Source organism: Embiotoca jacksoni, unplaced genomic scaffold (genome assembly GCF_022577435.1).
Source record: "Embiotoca jacksoni isolate LCO1_2020_lvr unplaced genomic scaffold, fEmbJac1.0.p SCAF_14, whole genome shotgun sequence".
NCBI lineage: Eukaryota > Metazoa > Chordata > Actinopteri > Embiotocidae > Embiotoca > Embiotoca jacksoni.
Window position 1 is genome coordinate 14,305,591 of NW_027185274.1, and position 23,256 is coordinate 14,328,846.

Sequence of the window (23,256 nt, forward strand, 5' to 3'; positions counted from 1 at the left end):
ATTTAAGAAGTGCTAAAGAAAGAAAATGCAGTCCAGCAAACATTTCATTATAATCAGGAGACTTCCTTTCATGGTTAATTTCTAAGGAGTTCCTCCAAACATTTGTTCTGTTTTATAAATCAAGTGAAACTCTGTTGCAGTAAGTCACAAGGTCTCAGCTGCCACCGGCTAATTCCTCTTGTATGCGAATTCTTTCTGTTTCAAACACCTCGGGGGATTTTTTTTTTTGTTGAGTAACTCGAGTCTGGCAAGTAAATGACGTTTTTGTAGTGATTTACAGCATATTTACAAAATCCTTTCTGATACTTCATACTGTCACAGAAGAGCAGTTATCTGAGGTAAAACTGATTTTAAGAGTACGCTAGTCAACCACACTGTGGTGCTGCAGCACCAGTCACAGCTGCTGCGCTTCAAACCAGACTTTAATGTCAATGAGTTTCTAATAATGGCAAACCAATATTAATATATACAAATGAGACTGTGTTTACAAAATTAGTCGTCATCATTTAGCTCTTGAATTCAGTATCGTTAATGTTAAATGTCATTTTTATTTAAAGGAGCCCTCCTTATTTTCTACATATCTCATCAGGTTCAAATGTAAATGTGTCAGTGTTTTTAGCTCTGTGTTACTCCAAAACATGTCTGACTCCAAACATGTCCTCTGACAAATGATGCTGACATCATCAGCACCATTTTGGTGCTGCATCAAATCAAATTGAAATTCAGATCCACCAGTGTGCTGTCTTCGTGTTGTATCATGATGTCTGACTGCTAAAATTCAACACAAAGATATGTTGTTGGAAAAAAGGTATTTCTGCTTCATACAGACACACAAGTTGAGGTTTTTTTCTCTGAATAATATTTTATTTTACATGAACAAAACTGGTACCTTAGAAAGAATATTATTTTAGCAAAAAATGTATTATGTTAATAATTTTATTTGGATTTATGGATCAGTATTTAACAGAGTACCCTCATAGAATGAAATGTGTAGGTAGTAACGTGTATGACTTGCGTTGGTTCATGCATGCAAAAATCTAAAAATCTATGTGCAACACAGCAAAAAACAAAACCAAAAACCAAAAACAGAACCTCCTCACACACCATGCATCCCTATATTGTTTCACTCTGTTGCATAAAGCAAACCAACACAATTTTAAGATTTCACAACATTATAGCACAGTGAAATGGCATTCATACACAACATTTAAACGTCGTCACAGCATTAAAGTCACAACAACAAAAGAATAATTCTCACAGTGCATGTTGCAACAGCAGTAATTAAAAGCAGGAGGCTGTTAAAAGAACATTCACAATCATCACCAGGTAGTTTACAAATCAGTGGGGTGAGGCGGCATCCAATGGTCATGCAATACAGTGGCATCATGGTCTGGACTTCTACAGGAGTTAAGTCCAACTTGATATTAAAATGTTTTCTGAACTCAAAGCTGGTTTGGAATAGATGACAAATCTATCTGACGATTATTGTTAAACGTCCAAGAAGGCAGGTTCAACTTCACATTACCCCTTCAACTTTACAACAAAAGGACTGTTGTTACTTTGCTTTCTACAACAGATTCCTTTTTTTAAATGAGCACAGACAATATGTATTAACATTTTCACATTCATGTAACTTTTCCTTGTACTAGCAGTCTGTGCTGCAAGTGAAACAATGGTAAAAGGTTGATTATGTCTATCAAGTAACACATCATCTGGTCTATCTTAAAAAAAAAAAAAAAAAAGGCTGACCAGCACTGTAATTAAGACAATCAGGAACCCCAAGAAAAAAGTAGTATGAATGAATGAACATGAAGTTCTCCAAATTTCAGACCATGCACCAGTATGTACCACACACAACTTCTCAAGTACCAGTCCCCATTGCAGATACCAACCATTTCTGACTGCACCAGGACAACGTTAGCATTACGTCTGACACGACGTGACATCACCCTGCGTGTGCTAAGCACAGGCAAATTTGATTTCTAAAATATCCAAATGATTACCAACTGCATTTGTTTGATGTGTTCTTGTAATTGCATTTGTCTGTAATACTACATTAAATTAAATGGCGATTTTTGGGGGGAAATTAATGATACTCCCATCAGCCTCAGCGAGCAAATGGGGGCATTGTTTAACACTGTACCTGCTAAACATCAGCACCGTAGCATTGTCAGTCTGAGCATGTTAGCATGCTGACATTTAGCTCAAAGCTATGCTAAAGGAAAGCCTCACAGGGACTGCTCGTGCGGCTACAGGCATGCATGTTTAGACATGATCAACTACGCTGGAGTAAGGCCTGGCAATGGTAAAACTAATAATTATTGTGCCAATATGAACTTGTTAGTGGCAGAATAGTGACATCACCTCTTTTTGGATCAGACTCACCTGTCGCTGCTGACGGATACATTATAGATCTGAAATAGATCCGCAGGCCATTGACCCCAGCGATGACAGGACAATAAACTGTACTAGCAGTACATCTTCATGTTGATTGTGACCTGCAGCTCGTGTCAGAGATGCTGCAGATCTGCAGAATCCGTAAACAGAGTTACTGTCTTAAAGAGGAGCTGATTGGATTGACTAAGAGAGGAAATAGAATACATTCATGCATATTGTTCGTCCATATATCTTGACCCAAGTGCATGTACTCAGATTTTTTTGAATAATTTCCACGAATTACTCAAAAAAAATCTGAATGATATGGTTTGATGTGTTCCTTAGTGCTCAGTCACAGTGCTATTTGTTTTATGGCACAACTCTCCTTGCAACATTGAAACAGCTTCCATGAGTCAATGGAAGATGAAGTGCAATAATTTTTTCCAAAGTCATTTGAGAAGGAAAATTTGTAACGGCCATGTGTAGAAGATTCCCATTGTCACAGATACTTGTTAGTCCTTGTGCCTTAAAATGCTGAGTGCAGGAATCCTGAATTCAAATGTTAAGTTTCATTTCTGAGATTTGCTCCAACGTTTTTCAGACAGGATGGCCTCGCAGCCTCCAGTCCTTCTGTTGGTCATAGAGGTGAACCGGAGTACATGTTGGCCAGTGGAACTGTCACGTCGGGAGGGTTGCGCTGTATGACATTGTCAAGGGGTAAAGAAAGAGCGCAGTGTGCTGTCGTCTTCACAGCTCCTTTGGTGAAGTGGCAGCTCAGCAGAGAGAAAAGGTGGTGAAACACAGACTTGCGGCAGATGATGAAGACCCAGGGATCCACGATGGGGTTGAGGGCGTAGAAGCGGAAAGCCGTCAGGTTCTCCGTGTCACCGCAAAATGGATGAATGGCATTGATGAAGCCTGCAATCTGAAAAAGGAGAGGGTCAAGTGAAATACAGTGTTTGCAATTCTTTGGTTACAAATGTAAAGCCTAGAAAATAGTAGAGCGCTGCATCTCCAACAAGACCAGGATCAAGATCAGTTGTGATCCTGAGTACTGATGGTTTGCTATCCCAGGTCACATAACTACAACGAAAAGCAGCAGTTAATCACTTATGTCGCAGCAACACTTGTCACTGCAGTGTTTTACCTTTCATTTTGTAGAGCAGGTTTGAGAAGCATAAAGGTTTTATTTTTCAGCAGGAGCATGCAGTTTCATGTCGAGCCCAGCAACGGGTTTGTCCCAACATCCTTGCTCTCACCTCATCATCTGTGCTCAGACCGTACAACTAATCTTGAATAGTACCATCATGTTTTCAATTTCTCTCACGGAAAAGCTTTTCTTCCTTTTATGTATTTCTCTCAATGAAAACCTTTGTGTTCTCCACTTGGCTTTAATTTTGCTCTGGTATTTATGATACGCTCACGCTAACTTGGACTTCTTTGCTGTCTGATATCGGTCATTTTGTGATTTTCTTCCTAAGATTAGGATTTATTTGAGAAATTTGTCATGTGAAGTAGTCATTGTAATGGTGTTTGAATGAGAATGAAAACAAACAAACTGATACCCATTGCTTTTAGCTCTGGAAAATTACATTAGTCATTAGTTTATTTATTTTAAAGACCAAATAAATGATTAATCACTAATAGTCACAAGTAACGTGTTGACTGGAAGTTTTGGTTGCACAAAATGAAGTATTCTGTCTGCTGAATGGAGCCAAAACAAACCTGATCAAAGTCTAAGTAACAGCAAATACGACGGCACTTTGGTGTTGAAGCCAGATGAGAACATGACTGCATGTTCAGTATCAGTGTCAGTTGAGACTCTGGTTGATCTGGTTATCCGTCTACGATAAAACACTTTCGGTGTCAGGACACCTTTGAGTTTCATAACTACAAAGTGTCGTGAAAACAAACCCACACAGCAATACATGACAGAACCACAACTTTTTTGTGCATTGACCTTTAAGATTAGACAGACCGCAGACAAACAGAAGCAGCAGCCGGCCCAGAGAGCGTCTTTATCACCTTTCCTCCGTCAACAAATCTCCATTTCCTCCATGAAATATCCAACAAACAGTGGCCTAATTAATGGCTTGTGCTGATTGAGTGCTTTTGTGCATTGGTGTAAATGTTTCCATGTTGCTAGGGCCTGGACTGAAAACTAATAAGAGACAAAGTTAGAGGGGTCAGAGGGAGCAAGTCCAGAGCCGGATCGGACTAAAGTACCTGTGGGACCAGATACAGGCCACATGTCCTCTACACACTCATCAAGCGGCTGAATTCACACGGATGTGATTATCATCATAATGTTCTACACATACACCAAAGAGAGGGACAAAGAGAGAGAGGAAGAGGAAGACCAAAAACAATTATCTTTTGATTTGATCTTGGACGATGTTGAGCTCTGTGGCATAACAACGTCAAAACCTGAGAACAGAGCCATCATCTTGTATATGTCAGCAGCGATCACAGTTCAGAGTCAAACAAAACAATCTCTAGATGTTCTCTACTTTTTAGGAAGTAATGTTGTTGAAAATGTGTGAACTTTCTTGAATTGCACAATTGATGTTGTTGGATTCTCACTGATTTCACAAGGACGAGTAATGTATTTATAGATTATATCATTACACAAAATACACAGTCAGAACTGACATTTACGCACATCAAAGATGACGTGTGATCAGCTTCCTTTACTTTAAGATAACATGTTTCTCAAACACAAGAGGGATGATGTGTCCAACGAGACGGTCTGTCAGTCTGAAAGTAAAATACTGGCTGTACTTGTCCAGATAATTAGCCAACTGGCTGCAGGAGAGGTGGGTGAGGAGAGGTGGGTGAGATAGGAGAAGTGGGTGAGGAGAGGTGTGTGAGGTAGGAGAGGTGGGTGAGGAGAGGGGTGAGGTAGGAGAGGTGGGTGAGGAGAGGTGGTTGAGGAGAGGGGTGTGAGGTAGGAGAGGTGGGTGAGGAGAGGGGTGAGGTAGGAGAGGTGGGTGAGAGGCAGGAGAGGTGGGTGAGGTAGGAGAGGTGGGTGAGGTAGGAGAGGTGGGTGAGGAGAGGGGTGAGGTAGGAGAGGTGGGTGAGGAGAGGGGTGAGGTAGGAGAGGTGGGTGAGGAGAGGTGGTTGAGGAGAGGGGTGTGAGGTAGGAGAGGTGGGTGAGGTAGGAGAGGTGTGTGAGGTAGGAGAGGTGGGTGAGGAGAGGTGGTTGAGGAGAGGTGGTTGAGGAGAGGGGTGAGGTAGGAGAGGTGGGTGAGGCAGGCAGGACACAATAAGAAAATTATTAGGTGAGTGACACATGCTGCGTTCAAATGGAACTCGTCAGCTCGTGGTTACAACACTGGAGGTCATGTGCACCGCATGCTTGGCGTTCAAGTGGTTAAGTTGTAAAAACATCGTTGCTAGGCAACGGCATCGTGGACGGTGTCCAGAAGCCCCACAGGCTAACAATTTAGTAAGCTAACAGGCAGGTGACATAATGCAGGAAATGCAAAGGCACGGAGGGAAAAAGGTGAGGCCTTTTCCTCAGACGTAGGCTGTTATCAAGTTATGAAGTGGGAGGTGCTGCAAGGAGGAAACCATACAAAGGTAGGAAAGCCAGAAACCATATTCGTTTTCTAATCTGAGGATTGTGTTTTTTACATTTGCTGCGCTCCGATGGGGTCGGGTTTACCGTGTACACGAGAGGAGTCCATAGGAACGCCCCTCTTGAGGTATTCATGACGTCGGAACGAGAAATTTCCGGTGAGCACCGAGTTCACGAGTTGTGACGTGTTTGCTGAGGTTTACGGAACTGGCAGAGGCGACAGAAGTTCAATTTGTGTTGAATTTTTAGCGAACATATTGTAATTTTAATCATGTATAATTTATCATCATATCTTAAATAATGCGTCTGAGGAAAATGTTGATGTTCCAACAGTGTCATCTTCTTCCTCTGTCAATATGTCTTTGCATTTCCTGTGGGTTCAAGATGCCGTCCATGAACAGAAACACTTCACGGATATCTCCTGTTTTTTTGTTTTGTTTTGTTTTGAGAGAGATTAAACCAACGTGTGATAACGTACACGCAATGAGACACGATTGCATAATCAATACAGATGTGGAACTGCATGCAGAAGTTAGTTTAGCTTAGCTTAGCAGCGGTGTTCTCGTGACTTAACCACTTCAATGACGTACCGTGAGCACGACTTCCCACGTTGTACCCACAAGCGCACGACTTCTGTTTGAATGCAACATTAATTATTATGAAACACACGTTTATCAAATGTTTACCTCTCTTTGCTTTGGCTGCAGAACAGTTTCAGCCACAGCTTTTAATATTTTGTAACATCAAATCCCTGTGGAGGAGGTAGTTTGTGTGGTGCAGCCCCATTTTAGATGAATGATTTGTAAATTTAAGGTATATGTAGGCTAACTTAAAAAGCATTGGTGCAGATTTATCAGCACAATACAAGAGGAATTGGATAAAAACAATTTTTTTAAAAAGTCTCAGAAAAAAGCAACAACAATTTGTTATTTAAGTTCATACTTAAAGTTAAAATGAATCACACCTACTGGCATAAAACACACTAACAAACAGTGACAAATGTGTCTTCTGCTCAGCGTTAAGTTATCGCCATCTTAATTCATCATGCACTGCTACCAGAAACATTTCAAGCAGACATGCTTCATCATACTCTCTGCCATCATCCTTGCTGTCTTACTCCACATTACCACCCTCGCTCCTGCTTCTGTTCCTGCATGCCACCCTGCCTCTTATGGTCCTCTCGGCAGACCTTAAGCCCTGCCGAGAGGGACACAAATCACGAGCCGTCCTCTCCGAGCACAGCAGGCTGTGGGGCCAAAACCGATGACATGTCAGCTCTCCTTAAACAGGAGCATATTAATGTATCAGTGTGTGGTTAAGGAGCAGACCAGAGACGGTGCACTGCTGAGGAGGATCAGAGGGATTATTCAGGAGAACAGAGAATCGTGCAGATGAAGAAGCTTTGACATGCATTCACACTTGCACTCTATAAACAGATGCAGCTTGGAAATGTTTTGGCATTTTTAACTTACAGAAAGAAACAATTATCAAAATAGTTGCAGATTATATTTCTGTAGGCCAACTGATCAACTAACTAATTGTTTCAGGTCTAAATATTGACTTGGTACTCGAATATCTTGATGACTGAGAATCTTGGCATACCTGGACCCAGTTCATTTGGTATAAATGAGTACATCCTGTCAGAGACACATAAGATGCTATTTGTGGCTGATGATTGCTGCATCTTTCAGGAAACAGACCACATAATGGATTTCCATTATTTTCCATCTCATGGTCCTGGTGGACTCTTCCTAAGTCTCTCTTCCTGATCCTGTTTCACTGTGGGCTCATTGCACAGGGATGAGAGGAAGCAGGGCACAGGGAAATTACTGGCCTTTCAGAGAAGACTGTTGACAGCAGTAAGGATAGAGAGAGAGAGACATGCTGCAGTGCTTATGAGACTCTCAAGAGGAGTTTCCTTTGGTAAATGAGCTTAATTGCTCTCCTTCTTATAGAAAATAGAGAAGCTCAACATCAATCATATGTCTGAAAATTTGTTTTGTCCAACTGGAGAAAGCAAGCCATCAACACTATATCATCTGTCAGGTTGATATGATGTAACATTTGGTTATTTACACATCCCACAGACATGGATAAGTTTATAAATGTATAAGTCCAATATTAGCTATTTTAGATCCATGACGTATGTGGAGAGATATCTGTCTCTTTAGTTGCTAAAAGCTCCACTATGTTCACCAGCTAGTTGCTAACTTTGCGTTACTTTGTCAGCATTTGATGCAGGTATTGTACAGTCCATCAGAGCTTTTCCACAGAAAACAGCAGCCTGCATCCCGAAACAATGTATGAGTTCTAAAGGCTTCCCTACATGTATCATATTTTATTTTATTTTACTGCTATTTTATTGCTTTCTATTATTCCATTATTATCGATTGCTTCCTGTATGCTGCTGTAGCATGCCAAAAACAACTTGACTGGTTTACCGAGGCATATAACCACGAAGCGATAATTCTAGTGAAACACAAGGGAAATTTTAACTGCTCCACATCTGCCTTCACTGTGGAAAGTTATAGTGGAGGTGTTGTTTGACCTTTAAATATATGAAAACAGAAAGTGGAAGAATGAGTGGGTGTTCGCTGTTAAGAGCAACTACATGTATTTTGTGCATTTGGTCAGGTTAGTCAGTATTTTTCTCCATGTTTTGTTTGGTGACTTTTTTCACAGACAACACATTCCGAGGACATCACTATTAAGATGTTCATTTACATCAGAACACATCCTAAAAATGGATCTGTGTTCTGTTTCAGGGGCAAGAAAACAATGTCAGTTTCTGTCTTCAGACAAGTTTCATCAGGGGAATTACAGTGTCTGAAAGTCTGATAGTGAGTTTCCTCTTTAAGAAGTCCCAAAGGTTGCAATGAGTTATCTGGAGCCATTAGATATTTTACCCGCACGGTGTATATTGGACTTCAGTGAGAAAACAATTCCACACAACAATTGTCACTCTGACAATCAATCTATTCAATTATCTTTGAAGACAAAGAGACCACATTGCAAGGTAACAAAAACATTTTACAATGTTGTCTTATGCATCATTCTAAGTGTGTGAAAATATTGTATAATAAATATAACATGTACTGGTTATATCAAGAGAATCTGAAAATATCCCACTTCTCCCTCCAGAGTAATGTTAAAGAAATTAGCGAAAACTAAAACTGTTTCTGTGGACTTGCCGATGAGTAAACTGTCCACTCTGTGGGAGTTGCTTGTTGGCTTACCAACTGAAAAAAGAAACTGCTGAAGAAAAAAAACTGAAAAAACATACAGAGGAAGTGGAACCAATTGTGAAACATCAACTTGTGCCTTTGACAATATAGAATATGAAGTGGGCTGATATGTGTTAACATGTGAAAGATGACAAGTTGTTGCTGGTTATGTTGCAAAATCTTGAAGCTGTTGTGACAGACTGTAGTTCCTCTTCATCAAAGATAAAGCTTCCCTGTTCCTGCCCTGTTCCTGTCTGATGTTGCTGATGTTTGGAGGTGAATTGTTGAAAAGTTCATACCTGCACTTCCAAATTCAGAGCCACATTATATTTTCAAAGTTGTTGGCGAGAGGAGAAGATTGTATTTGACAGATTTAAATTTTTGTGTGCTAAAAAAAAAGTAATGATTGAAAACTGTTTGAGAGGTGAAGTTGAACAGTGTGATTACTGTTGACTTATACATGTGTTTATTTTCACTTTGAGAACCAACTCAAGATACATTTTCTCAATTGTAAATGACGTGTGACACATATCCTTTCACAGTGAGCCTCCTGGATGTCAGCAACGTGCCTCTTTCCTCATTTCCAGCCACATTCACGCTGAATCATTTAAATTGAAGACAGCTGCATATAACTGAACGTTATAAACTGCATCTTAAATTTTTTTTTTTGGCCCTGAACAACATCCACTTGAAATAATTCTGTTGATCTAAAACATGCCCCCTATTTTTGTAGGTGTATCTCTCATTTCTGTCAGTTATGACATTAACTTCGGCGCTCTGGGGATGTGTTAACATCTGTGACAACATTGTTAGTGAGGCAGCAACACAAAGAGTCAGACAACCAGGTGGGCTGTAAAAAAAGACCTACTTTAACTCTACATAGAAATAGAATTTCCTCTAAACCGGTGTAGTTGGTCAAACTTCAGCCAGCTTTGCAAAATCAAATATGTATTTAGACCTATATCAGATCAAGCGACCTTTCCAAAAGTCTTGTATTGCTGGTCATTTTGGACTCTGTTCCAGCAACGTAAACGTATTGCTCTTCCTCAGAAATGGTTTATTATCACAACATACAGTTATGATAACCCAAAATGTTTTCTAATATTTTGTGGTAAAAATGTCAATGTAAATTCTGACCACCATACAGAGTGTCAAGGTGTATAAAGGTATAGACTGCAGCTGTAATCTGATGTTTACTACATTCAGTTTCATTATGTTTAAATATTTTATTTTAATGTACACATCTAAACAGTGCACTGAACGTACAACCATTTAAAAACAAGTTTCTGAAAGCAGTACGTCAGTCATCTAAACTCATTCACTACAATTAGTGCTTACTAATTACTATTGCTCATTCTTTTCATATTTTTGGTACATTCCAGATACTTGTCTTTAACATTTAAGCAGAGGTACCTGAATACATACTGTACTATGACCACAACAACAAGCCGTACATTAGACACAGAAAAGAATTGTGCAGATGTCGACGCCCACTGCAGGCCCTCGGTTTTGGCTTTCCCAGACTCAAAACAAACCAGAGCCCAATAAATCTGTCATTAATCCTTGCGGTGTGTGGATGTTTTTCTTTTGTTTTGGGATTTATTAAACGACCATGAAACGACACACCTCAATGAGCTAATATGAAGGCTCTACAGCACATCAGAAGCATTGCAACATCCCCCGGCTGAGTAATGCCAACTTAGTAACTCCACCTATTGCACATGGTGCAGATTTAAATATTACACATAAAACTAACACAATTAAATTGTTTCTGCATTCATTCATTCATTGTATAATTCATTTCCTCTTTACGCAGCTAATGTGAATAAAGAACAACCACCAAGTACTTCCATTAAGACAAGTGAGTGTGAGAAGTGACGGCTAATAAGTACAAATGCAGCTCTGCTTGTATGCTCATTTAGATCTTTAATTATCTTGGCTAATTTTTGTATTCATTGGTCTCTCTGTCTGGAGAGTTGTTACTTCCTGTCAACATCCAACTGGGAGTTTTTCCACTTAAGCTGCTGCGATCATAAATCCGAGTGCCATGCCGGCTGCTGGGAGGGCATCGGCTGGGTACCAGCAGCAAAGGGGAATTTAAGGCAATCTCTCAAACTGTCGATAATAACAAGGTTGGACACTTGGATTAGGACTTCCATCAGTGGTTCGACACTGAATAACTGGCACCTAAATTAGACTGTAAAGCTTTCTGAGACAAATTTGAAAATAGGTAAAATGTCATTTTTAGACAACTGGTTGTTGCACAGATTAACCAAATAAGATCTAATGTGAATTAGTGAGGATTAGAGGTGTTGTTTTTACCTTCAGAAAGAGCCAGGCTACGGTGCCTGTTTCCAGTCTTTATTTTAAGGCTGCTGGCTGTAAGTTCCTGTTTAGCACAAACACAAAAAGGGGCATTTGTCTATTCATCTTCTGGAACTCTGGGCAAGAAAGCAAATATGCTAAATGTTCAACTCTTCCTTTAAAGATTTTGCATATGTCTAATCAATTCAGTTTCAGTTTCAGTTGTCCGTATCTTATGTAAAAATGAAACAAACAAACAAAACAAAATATAAACAAAAATAAAACTATTTTCCAATTTAAATAAAAGCTTGTCTTCATCCACGGCATCCAGTTTCAAGATTTAGTGGTACAAATTGTTACAAATACAATCGGGTTTTTTTCTCCGTTTTAACTTTGGGAAAACATACCTTTGATTGATACCATTGATTGTTTTCATTATTACAAGACCTCACCAGTCTTTAAGAGGCACACTTCTGTTCATCAAGATCAACCAGTGTGTTTATTCCAAATAAATATCCTTTACTTTTGTTCCATTTCAAGTTCCTAATTCCATAACTGAGCGGCATGTATCTAAACATATAAAGTGACTTAAAATGGATATGGTAAATAATAAATTTTTCAGCATCCATGTTTCTGAATGTATTTTTAGGACAATGAGGGAGTCTCTGGGAGCAGAAAAGAGTGGCCAAAACTTCTTCCCATCAGATATTTCACTTTCTGGGCAACTTCCAGGGTTCACTGGTCCCTAAGATCCCAAACCACAAAATCTGCACTGATGCCTGGTTGCAATTATCTTGTTAGATTTGTTGAGTCCCTGTTGTCTGCATACTCTGGCTGAGAACCTCTTTGAATGCAGAAATTGTTTCATGTGTAGCAGTAAAATATTTTGGAAAGATCAAAAAAGATTTAATTCAAAATTAACACAAAAAAACCCCCCCCAAAACTAAAGCAATGATTAACCCTAAAAAGTCCTGTTTCCTCTTGTTTCCTCTTGTTTTAACATGCAGGAATAATCAATTGTTTAATAAGAAAAACTGAATTTCATGCTGAGTTGTCACACAATCAGTTGGACCAGCTTTTGTTTACCCCGCTGAATCACAACACAGTGTGACGGCTCACATCTTCAAAGCGAATGCTCTGAATCAGAATTTATCTGACGCCAGCTAATGTCAACTTCACAGAACAAGAAAAGGGATGCTCAAGACCGCATTAAAACCCAGATAATGTTCTCACTTTCTGTGGTCAGTGATTCTGTTGAAACTGATTTAATTTGGTGTATGAAAGCATGTTGCTGGATTCGTTTTTTCATGCAGATGATTGTTCTTGGTTGCAGTGAGCATTGTGATTTTATTGAACCAGAGACTCAACTGTTTCCCTTTTTCATGTGTCGCTCAGCACAAAAACAGAAGATCACCACATTCAGAACCTGTTTGAATTGTTTTACATCGATCTGGACCTATGCGACTTGGCCAGCAAAAGTACAGGTTGAAACACTTGGCCACTTGCGTCCGATCACGGGCAGGTCGCATTGAAATAGCCAAATGGAAACTGTTTGATGTGAGGGTGTCGTATTTCACTGCTGCGTCCCAGCAGAGTTTTATAAGTTCATGTATCTATCAACACTGCTGGCCAGGTGCCGTGTCAAACAAGAGTCTTACTGTTTCTTTCTGTACGCAGAAGATGTTATTAATAATTTAACATTAAGCATGGATTGGGATAGCCGGTTCAAGTTTAAATCGGCTTCACAGCTGGGAAAATACCCAGATTCATTAAGCTCTGAAGTGAATAAAACACTGAGAAAAACTTTTCTATGCAAGATTTTACTTTTTTTTTTTTTTTTTTTTTTTTTATTAGCAAAGAGCAATGAAAATATAAAGGGAAAAAGCTTCTCGTTTTTAGATTACTGTTGCTGGATTTGCTAAACTGACAGACATCAACGACACAAACATCAGCTAACTAACATAACAGCCCTCTTATCATCATTTCTGGCTGCTCTTGGCCAAAAATGGACTGCATGCTATGCTCAGCACCATGGGTTGGTGCTGAATAAGTCTTCCACTGCCGGACCTACTGTATGTCCACTGCGCTGTGCCGCAGCTGGTTAACTATCTGGCTTCACTTATATTATTCTGACTTGGTTGTATTTCTCGAAACCAACGAGAATCATCTTGGGTGGCGCTAAACTGATTGGATTGAAGGTTTTTGTTTCACAGAGAGCTTAGTCAGAGAAAATCCCTTCTACTGAGGCTACACAAACGTGTTTTCACATTATGGGTGACAAGCAATTCTGATTAATTGAGGGCACTTTCGTTAATCTGCACACATCACAATCTTCAAGGAACTGTTTAAAAGAAAGGTCCTTTCATTTAGCATCACGTTGTTTGTGTCTGTGTTCTGTCATTTTTCTTTACTCTACACTACTGACAACAAACATCAACCACAAAGCTCTCCTGTAGCTCAAGTAATTGTGTTACAATGAAGACAAAAGCATTTGTCGTATCAGCAGGAAATCTCCTTTTGAGTAACAGCTGAAGGCACGACACCGCACATCAGTCATAGTTAGTATTTCTCATGTCTACAGTCTGACAAATCATTTCAAATTTGCCTGAAGTGTGCAACAGAAGTAAAAAATAAGCTCACATCAGAAAATGTGGGTCAGGCAATCACTAAAAACAACACATTTGAAGGAGGACTACCTATACGTATCTCCAGTAAGAGTTACTCCAAACAATAACTGCTGACAGACAATCACAGTGGCTTCACTTAAAGCGTGACTAACTAAAGTCTGCAGGCAGCTATTGATTGGAGAAGACAGATTTATCCTGGGCCATTCTCTTCATTTCCTAATGACGATTTTTTTATTTGATCAATATAATAGATGTGGGTCGTAAAGCTGGTGAAGTCGATTCTACAAGGAAAGTCAAATCTGATCGAGCCTGACAAAAAGAACAAAAGGACCTAAATTAAATATACAACATACAAGAGTAATTCATGAATTGTGTCCACATTTTGAACAAGATTGGTTAAAACTATAATGAAGTCTTCACCTACAGTCTACTTTTGTCTGGAAAAACTATGCAGGTGTGTTTTATCTTCACTTCCTCAATTCTATAAAAACATCTTTAATGCAGCTTAATGACAGTGCGCCTCTAAAAACAAAACAAAACAAAACTCTTAAAAGGTTGTTTAAAAGAATGTTGTAAAAACAATGGACAAAAGTTTTATTTTTAATCTATTCATTGTGAAGCTGACTTCTGATATAAACTATTAAAATTACATTTAAGCTCATCCAAAAAAGGAAAAATGTTCCCGCACATAATCTTTGCAAACTTTGGATGTTTTGTTGTCACTTCTGGGCTTCTGTTCAAAGATGTTTGTCAGGGTGTGAATGGACACCAAAGAAATATCTGGGGTATTAGTTCATCATCAGTTCATCATTCATGACAGAAGTCAATAATGACAAAGTAAATCATTCATAAACCCACAATGGGCACTCGATGCAATAAAGTTACTGCAACCATCATAAATATTTCCACTGCACATGGTCCTGTAATTTCATGGTCCTGTAATTTCAAGGATTGTTGTGAGTTCAACGGCGCAGCGGAACAGTTGAATTTGATAGTATTTATTTCACTATGTGCCCCCCAGTTTTACCACCAAAGTAATGCTTTCAATATAGCTGCAGAGAAATATGTGGTTTACGCAATTTGTCTGAAAGTATTCAGAGATCATTCAAGGGACAGAGTATAAAAATGCATTACACAGGAAATGACTAGTCCAAAAAAGGGCTACAGTCACCGTCTTCACTTCTGGATTTGAGACAAAAGTGATTTTGTGTGTACGACTGGTGTCGCTCATAGTGACATACCCACAGAGCACTATCACCACTCAGCACTCAGCAGTCAGCCTCAGCTTTGGTCTAAAGAATTCAGTGAATAGAACAATGACATTTATTTCCGTTAGGCACTGAGCACATATTTATAAAATATCCATCTACCATCATTTTTCTCATATTGACAGATTCTGGACAATCCCCCCTCCACAATTGTTAAAAATGATCTGTACTGCAAGCATTTTATGATGAAATAATGTGAAGCACATTACAATTCTGATGGAAATATTTAGTACTTTTTCTTTATGTAATGACTAATTAAACAAAATCTGCAAATATTGTCATATCAAATGAAGGAAGATCAGGAAAGCCAAGACTGTTCTGAAGAAAAACCCAAGCTATAGCATGCGTGGCTACTTCTTATAATGACAACAATAACATCTTCTAGTGAGATTACACTGAAAACAGCCTGCAGTTAAAGTTTACTGGTCTGTCGATTTATGTGTTGTCAATATTCACATGCAAGCATTTAGGGTCTGTATTTCACTAATTTCCCTCTAAAAGAAAAATATATATATATATATATATAAAATAAACCTACATTGCGTCAGACTCCAAAGACTCTGTTTGATTATGACAACTGCAAGTGGTGTGAAGGGATCAGTTGGGCCCCGGCGAAGAATCTCCACCACACAAATTCCAGAGCAGCAGTGTGGGGCAGATTTAATATCTAATAATAAAAGGCTTCCATTAGTGTAGATACCACATCTGAGCCTTAGTCAGCAGACCAGTATTGAATCCTGTGTGAGAGGTAAGATGACAGGGAGTGCAACAAAGATCCAAAAACTGAATTCCCCCTCATTGCATTCAAAGTGGTATGTGCATCAGAAGAGCAGCTGTAATGAGGTTAACACTAAAGTCTTCACTCAGTGCTGTTGCAACAAAGTCCTTCTCCAGACCCTGAGGTCATTAGAGTCCAACGTGGGGACTTTTAAAGAAAGAGAGCACAGTGCAACCAAAATGCACTTTTTGGTGACACAGTCAGATTTTAAAATTAAATTTAGGTGACTATAACCAGTAACCCAGGATTTTTCAGTTCAGTTCAAAGTATATTTGCTGTAACTATAAATAGACTGCAGGTGAATCGCGATTGCTGCTGGGTTAAGTAGCAGTGTTGACAAAAGGTTTGGGATCTTTGACAAAGAAAATAAAATCTCAAGAGGTCCATTGGAGCACAGCACGTTCTGTGATTTTGGAAAAAAAAAAGAAAAGATTGGAAATATCCAACTGCTTCCAATAGCTCTGAGCAAGCTGGGAAAGAGAGATGATGATCTGAAAGAAGATGAGTAACAGCAAGCTGACACATTTACAGTCACAGGGCATCATGCCTCTAAGAGTCAGTGCAGAACCTCATAAATCTGGGTTGTCTGACAGATGGGGCAAAAGGTTCTTAAAATGCTATGTGAAACAGCAAAAGGTTGTGTTGTTTAAAGACACAACACTTAACTCTTCACCTGTTCATGAACTCAGACTAAAGAAAGACCAGTTAATGGAACCATACAAGGACAAATTCTAGAAGAGATTCTGCTTGTAAAATAACTACATAATTTAGATAAATGTATGTTTCCCTGCAGGGCTTTAAGCATACAACTAAATACTCATTGCAAGAGTTCCAAAGCAGCCAGGAGCTATAAGGTCCCCAAACAGGCCCAGTCTTGCAGAATGAGCCTGAATACTATTGAAAGTATGTAGAGTGACAGCATGATAGCTTTCCTTGGACACTCCCCACATCCAACTGCATGGCCAAAGGGGATCTTAGGTGATTCAAGGTTTTCTAGAAAATTTAGAAATATCGGTTGAACTCTTTGGGAGCATTACATTTGGCTAATGTGACTTCTTAGTCTACCTTGTGAGTACCGAACAGGACACCTTGCTGTGTCATCATGAAGAGTTGGCAAGTAAACGTAAAAGACACTTTGAATCTGTTGACAGCTGCTCCAACACGTATCATCGGTATGCTGTGTATGCAGAAATAGGGTGTCAAAAAATTTGTTACTGATAATGTTTAAACAAATTGGCAATTTTATTCAGGATGAGTAAATAACTGAAAACAGATGTCCTTTTCAGCTGCGACTTGTGGCTGGATATCAGGTAGTATTTTTTTCTGACTAATCCAATATGAAGATGATAAATTGTAAAAGCAGAAGAGGATGTTTTTAAAATCTGTTCAAGATGTTTTAAGAAGAAGCACGCATAAAGATCATACGGCCTGTTTCTAATCATGTGGAAATCATTCTGTTCCCAGAAGGCAGGCTTACACCTGTGCTCTTCATCTACTGAATGATGCATCTAAGGGATTGGAACATCAATGATTGCGGTGCAGAGAGACTCATTTCCGGATCATGGAGGAGCAAGGAGAGGAGGGGGCATTATTTAGCAGAATGAAAAGCACCCTTTGTGGCGTCAGCGTAAGCCACTGCGACCTTCGCATGAGTTTTAGGCGTCGGATGAATCCACACGGCATGGGAGTGGCACAATTTAAGAAGTAACGAGACACATGGTGTGACAGAGTTGAAGATGACAGCCAGCTTTGTCTGCCAAACTGTTCTTGTGCCCATGCACCACGGTGCGGCCATTAAAGGATATGAAACAATGACTTGAATTTTATCTACCAACTCTGGTGGCCGTTTCAGAGATGGAAATTCTACGAAGATGGAACCGGTGGGAAATAGCCTTCAGGGGACGGACACTTAATCCCGAATTTAACATTACACCAATGCCCAAACACATTTATCTCACGTTCATGGACACATTTACTCCTATTACAGTAGTCAGAAGGCTGCAGGCTTGCTAACGCCGTTTTTCATTACCTGTACTTTTACCCTGGTTTGTCCTCACATTTTACTCGGTTTGAGCCACACAAGCAAACGTGGACAACACATTGTATCAATGAAGATCCTCAAGGTAATAAGATACAGATAGTAAACCCTGTAATGTGTCAATAAAGTGTGTGGGCGCTGGAAAACACAGCCTCGGGGTTCACACAAAGTTTATCAAGAGGTGAGCAGCTGTGGAAAAGATTTTTTAATGGCAGAGGCAAAAAATGTCAAAACGAGGGTAAAGAGAGATGTAGGGAACTGATCGGAGATAGAAAACAGAGCAGCAGAGGTCATCGTGCCAGTATGAGCCTTGAGTTACTCACAAGAAAAATATTCATGTGGTAATGATCTGTTTATGTGCTTATGTTAACTTTCAATCATTCCACATCATTAGAGGCAAATCTTGAGATTGCTGGTTTCATCCACCCAATTGTATGATTGACTGCAAGCAGACCAAAACTAAAAAACATTCACTTTAAAATCATATGAAACACAAGTACCAAATACTGTTTTAGCAATATCAGTTCAAATGTGTTATCCTCTTGAGTGTGTGTATACAATTGCCATTTGGGTGTAAGAATACATAATGTTGTGTTTGCACTGGTAGGAGAGGCTTTAACTCCTGACCTGCAGCTGGAGATGGATTTTTGTATCTGTGTTTCAAAATGTTTAACAAGCAGTAACCATATTTTCCATCTGGCAATAAATTTATAAAAACGTGCCAATAGTCACACCTAGAACAAACCAATCAAGGTCGTGTTTCCAGCTGCATCAAACAGAACAGCTGATAACATTCATCACACCAACTTGAAATGCTTCAGGGGGTCTTATCTTTTCCAGCTGTCGGGTGTAATTGCACAGAATGTACTTAGGTTTAAATCATTAGGAAGTGATATATAACACCAGCAGTGTGACAAGCCTGGGAAGCTGATTCAGGTAACAGTGAACAGGACAAACATGCACAGCCAATGGAAGTCCACCACACACACCACCACCGAACCACCACATTTGAACCTTCACCTCTAAACAATGAAGAACTGAAGAAACAACCACACCTCAGAAATGTACAGAGAAAATATTGCCTCATTTGTTTTTGTGCAGAAAAGCAACTTAGGAAGTACAGGATTGTGAAACTTGATCTGTAATTACAAAATGTGTTATTTTTTCTGACCCGACAAATATTCATCTTCTCTGCCGAACTTAGATTAGGTAGGTAGGTAGGTATATACTTTATTAATCCCCGAGGGGAAATTTTTTTTTTTTTTTTTTTTTTTTTAAATCCAAAAAAATTATAAAAGGAAGTGCTCATTAACCAGTGCCAGCGCCTCCTCTCAGCCACATCTACCCGTGCAGGTCCTGCCGATGAAGGCACACTGCAGACGGAGCCCATTGTTCAGAGAAGAAAACATTTTCCTCCGAAATATATTCAGTTACATAAAACAGCTTTGGATAATGAAGACTAACCAGAAACACATGCTGGAGGGTTTGTTTTGCCTCATTGTTGTCATGTATCCAAGAATCAATGACTTAAAGCAGCTTCTATGTTTTATGTGAAGGAGAAATCTCGCAAGCACTAATTAACTTCAAATTATTTTCATTGCAATGAACTGAATCAGATGTTTTTTTTTGCCAACATCTGTTGTGCTGCAGGCAAACTAACTGGTGTTAATCATGAGTTCACGTCTGTTTGGAAACATGTCATGTCTGCTCAGTCCCACCCTCACACACCTCATCACAACGGTTTTAGCTCTTGTGGTTAAAACCATAAGGACATGAGTTGTGTGCAAAGTGAAAACACACACGCACGGACACCTGCTGAGATAATAGATGAAGCTGTTATTCCTTAATGAAAGGGTCTCGAATTATTCAGGATGATATAGAAAAGGGATCAGACTTTTAACTTGATCTTGACTTATTATATAAATTAAGAATATAAATAAAGTAAATCTAATATCAAGTTGCATTTTAAATAATCAAACCATTTTAGAAACAAAGTAGAAGTTTCAAAATAAACACTTTAGCCTTTTCCACTTATTTTACACGGGTCTGGCTTTGTTTCCTACAAGTTTTCTAATTTTGAAGTTGAAACATAAACTGCCCACAGTACTGTACGATTCGAAGAGACATATGTTGGCCAGTGGGGACGTTGGAGTTTCCTGAAGTGTTAGTCAGTGCGATGAGAAGTATATACAGTCATCTCTGTTCATTCACCATGGGCGCTCTCAGCCACAACTCAGGGCTAGTGTCACTGCATGCACCGTAGGTTAGTCAAACCTTTGGGCCAAGAGTTACCACAAACCACCAAAAAAACACAATACTTCCTGTAAACTACTCGTTCATCAGACTCAGAAAAAAACAAACTCATAAACATGTTGACGCAAGAAGATCTTTGTAGCATTTAACTCACAGTCATCACATCCTACAACTGGTTTTTATTTCCCAGACTGGATGTTCCTCGGGACATTCGGACAATGTTTACGTGTCACAAACTGCAGGCTGCTTCGCCGCTGACTTCTGCCACAGGTGCTTTGCCGTCTGGGAAAGGCCGGGTCAGACCAGTCCACCAGGGTTGTCAGGTTAGGCACACTCCTCTCTAGCAGGGACAGATGTGGAGCTAATGCTCAACACAAACACACAGGCAGTGACAGTTTGCCATGCGTGGCGACGGCCGCTCTCTCAGACACACCTTTTATAGGTCGGAGCCAAGAGAGCAAAGCGCAGCCGTTAAGGAGACTTCAGCAGGGACACAAACACATACCGCAGCAATAAAAATATCATCGGTCGCCATGCCAGCTGAGCTTTCTATGTACATAATGATTACAAATTTAATTCTATTAAGGGGTCAGGAGACTCTCTAATGCCGATCCTGGAAACTCTATCATCTAACTGGCCGAGTGCAAATAAAAGAGTTAATTATAACAAGTAAAGCCACTTGAAAAATACCCTTTTCTGTTTTCTTTTCAGTTCAAACTTTGTTTAACCTCTTTTGATTTTACAGAGGATGGTTCATGTTTCAACAGTTAAAATGATACATCGGAGTGTTTTTTCTTTAGAAGAGTGAGATGTGATACATTCATAAGATGCTGACTTATCATGATTCGGTGCTAAAAGCGGGAGTGTAAACTTTTCAGAGAAGTTCATCGATCTGAGAGACATTCGAACAGATGCACTGAGGGAAGGTAAAATATGTACTCACAGTCAGCGGCAGGGAGCAGACTACAAAGATGACAGTGATGAGCGCCAGCAGCACCAGATGATCCATCTCCTCTTCGCCCTGACCGAACCAGGCCAGGCTCATCCTCCTCCTTCTCCCCATCGACAAGGCCGAGCCACGGCGCATTATCTGGCTCCGGTGCATTTGGCAAAGGCTGACAATCACTGAACCGTTGCACACAAACACGGCAAAGATCAGCATTGCCATGAGCGAGGAGTAGGACAGAGAGAAGGCCAGCACCAAGTTGGCCTGGTCATCCCCTGTCGCATCCATATCAATGAAGCACCATGTCCCAGGGCAATACGGTCTGAATTTGCCATAACCGCTGTACGGCAGGAGGCAGAAGGCCAAAGAAAAGAGGTAAATAAAGAAAAGAGTGAACTTGGCAAAACTGCGGCGGATGTGTACAGAGTAAAAGTAAGGGTGGCTGATGGCCAGGCAGCGCTCCACGGCCATGGCGCACAGGATGAGCGTAGGTGCCAGCCCAAAGAAACTCATGGCGAAGCCAAAGAGGTTGCACAGTCCTTCATTGCCCAGACTTATCAGGGACATGTTGCGGGCGTAGCAGATGAACACTGGTGGGCTGAGGAGGCAGGTGCCCAGCAGGTCTGTGAGGGCCAGGCCGGTCACCAGGATGCAGAAGACAGAGGACCTGGAGCGATGCTCCTTCTGGTGCACTCCAAGGATGAAGAGCGCCAGGAGGTTTCCCACCACACCGGCCAAAAACATGATGATGCTTGTTGTTGGCTTGCCATCCCGACCGACAACGCAGGGGGTGATGTGACATGATTCATTTGAATCAATGCTATTGTTCATGTTTATCATACTGAGAAGAAATATGCCTGCTCAGTGAGGAATTAATGAGTTCCCAGAAAACAAGAGGAAATCTTGCCCTCTTGATACCACCATTTGGCCACCCAAAAGACAGGGATGTATGGAAAGACCCATAATGCTGCATTGAAATATAACATGATCTGTAGCCTCTCTTCTGGCAGACACTTCGGAAATCTTTCTGTGGAATAACAACAAGAAAAAAAAAATCTCAGCGCTCATGTCTCCTTTCCTAATCACAGAAACATAAAAATCTCATTTCACCAAGGTGACATGCATCATGTTAATGTTTTTCTTCATAGTGTTTGGTCTCAGTGAAACTCCAAACGATGCTGTCATCTGAACTTTTAGTGACTAATAATCACTCACCTTTCGCTGAATCTGCCAGAAAGCAGCAGCGACTGAAACTATTCAGAAGTTACTACTTCTTCTTCTGCTTGTACTTCTTTTCCTCGTTGTAAAAACATTGCAGGTGCCAACACTCGGGTACGGAGTCTAAAGCTGCCGCTGCCGGTAACGTGCCGACGGACACACGCTGTCAGACACACAGGAAACCCGTCTGAGCTCCGCATCTCCTCCGCTAACTTTCTCTCTGCGTCTCTCCGAGCACCTCCCAGTGTGTTTCAGATCGATGTGTAGTCCCACCCACTGTAGACTCACATCGTATTGGAAATAGGAACAAGGCATTTGAACACTTCAAAAATACGTTTAAATCTTAATTCCTCTTGTTTCTTTTGATTATCAAACTGAATTTATTTGAGTCATAAAATAAAAGAATGAATATACCTTGAATAAATGGCTATATCTTACCCTTTAATCACATTTCTTTTTGAAGCTTAGGCAAACCTTCAAAAAATATGACTTAAAGTCTGTATTGGATTCAACTTGTGGTGTATGAAATACAAAAAATAAACAGACACTGAATTCAATTATATGTATTGTTCAGGCTCCCACTTGTACTGATGCACACATCAGTCAGTATTCACTTGTTCCTTTTAGTGAGCTCAAAAACAAAT

General features: G+C 40.0%; 1 protein-coding gene across 2 annotated transcripts; it reads right to left on the bottom strand.

Annotated features, from left to right (window-relative positions):
• Positions 1-855: 855 nt before the first annotated feature.
• ptgir (prostaglandin I2 receptor) lies at positions 856-22,840 on the bottom strand. 2 transcript variants are annotated; one of them, XM_069148133.1, is made up of 3 exons: positions 22,610-22,840; positions 21,392-22,421; positions 856-3,301 (listed from the first exon to the last, which is right to left on the bottom strand). In XM_069148133.1, the coding sequence occupies exons 2-3, from the start codon at positions 22,232-22,234 to the stop codon at positions 3,014-3,016; spliced, it is 1,131 nt and encodes a 376-aa protein (XP_069004234.1). In that variant the 5' UTR covers positions 22,235-22,421; positions 22,610-22,840; the 3' UTR covers positions 856-3,013. The 2 variants fall into 2 exon arrangements, with proteins under 2 accessions (XP_069004234.1, XP_069004235.1); XM_069148134.1 differs by lacking the exon at positions 22,610-22,840 and having other exon boundaries at positions 21,392-22,501.
• Positions 22,841-23,256: the final 416 nt, after the last annotated feature.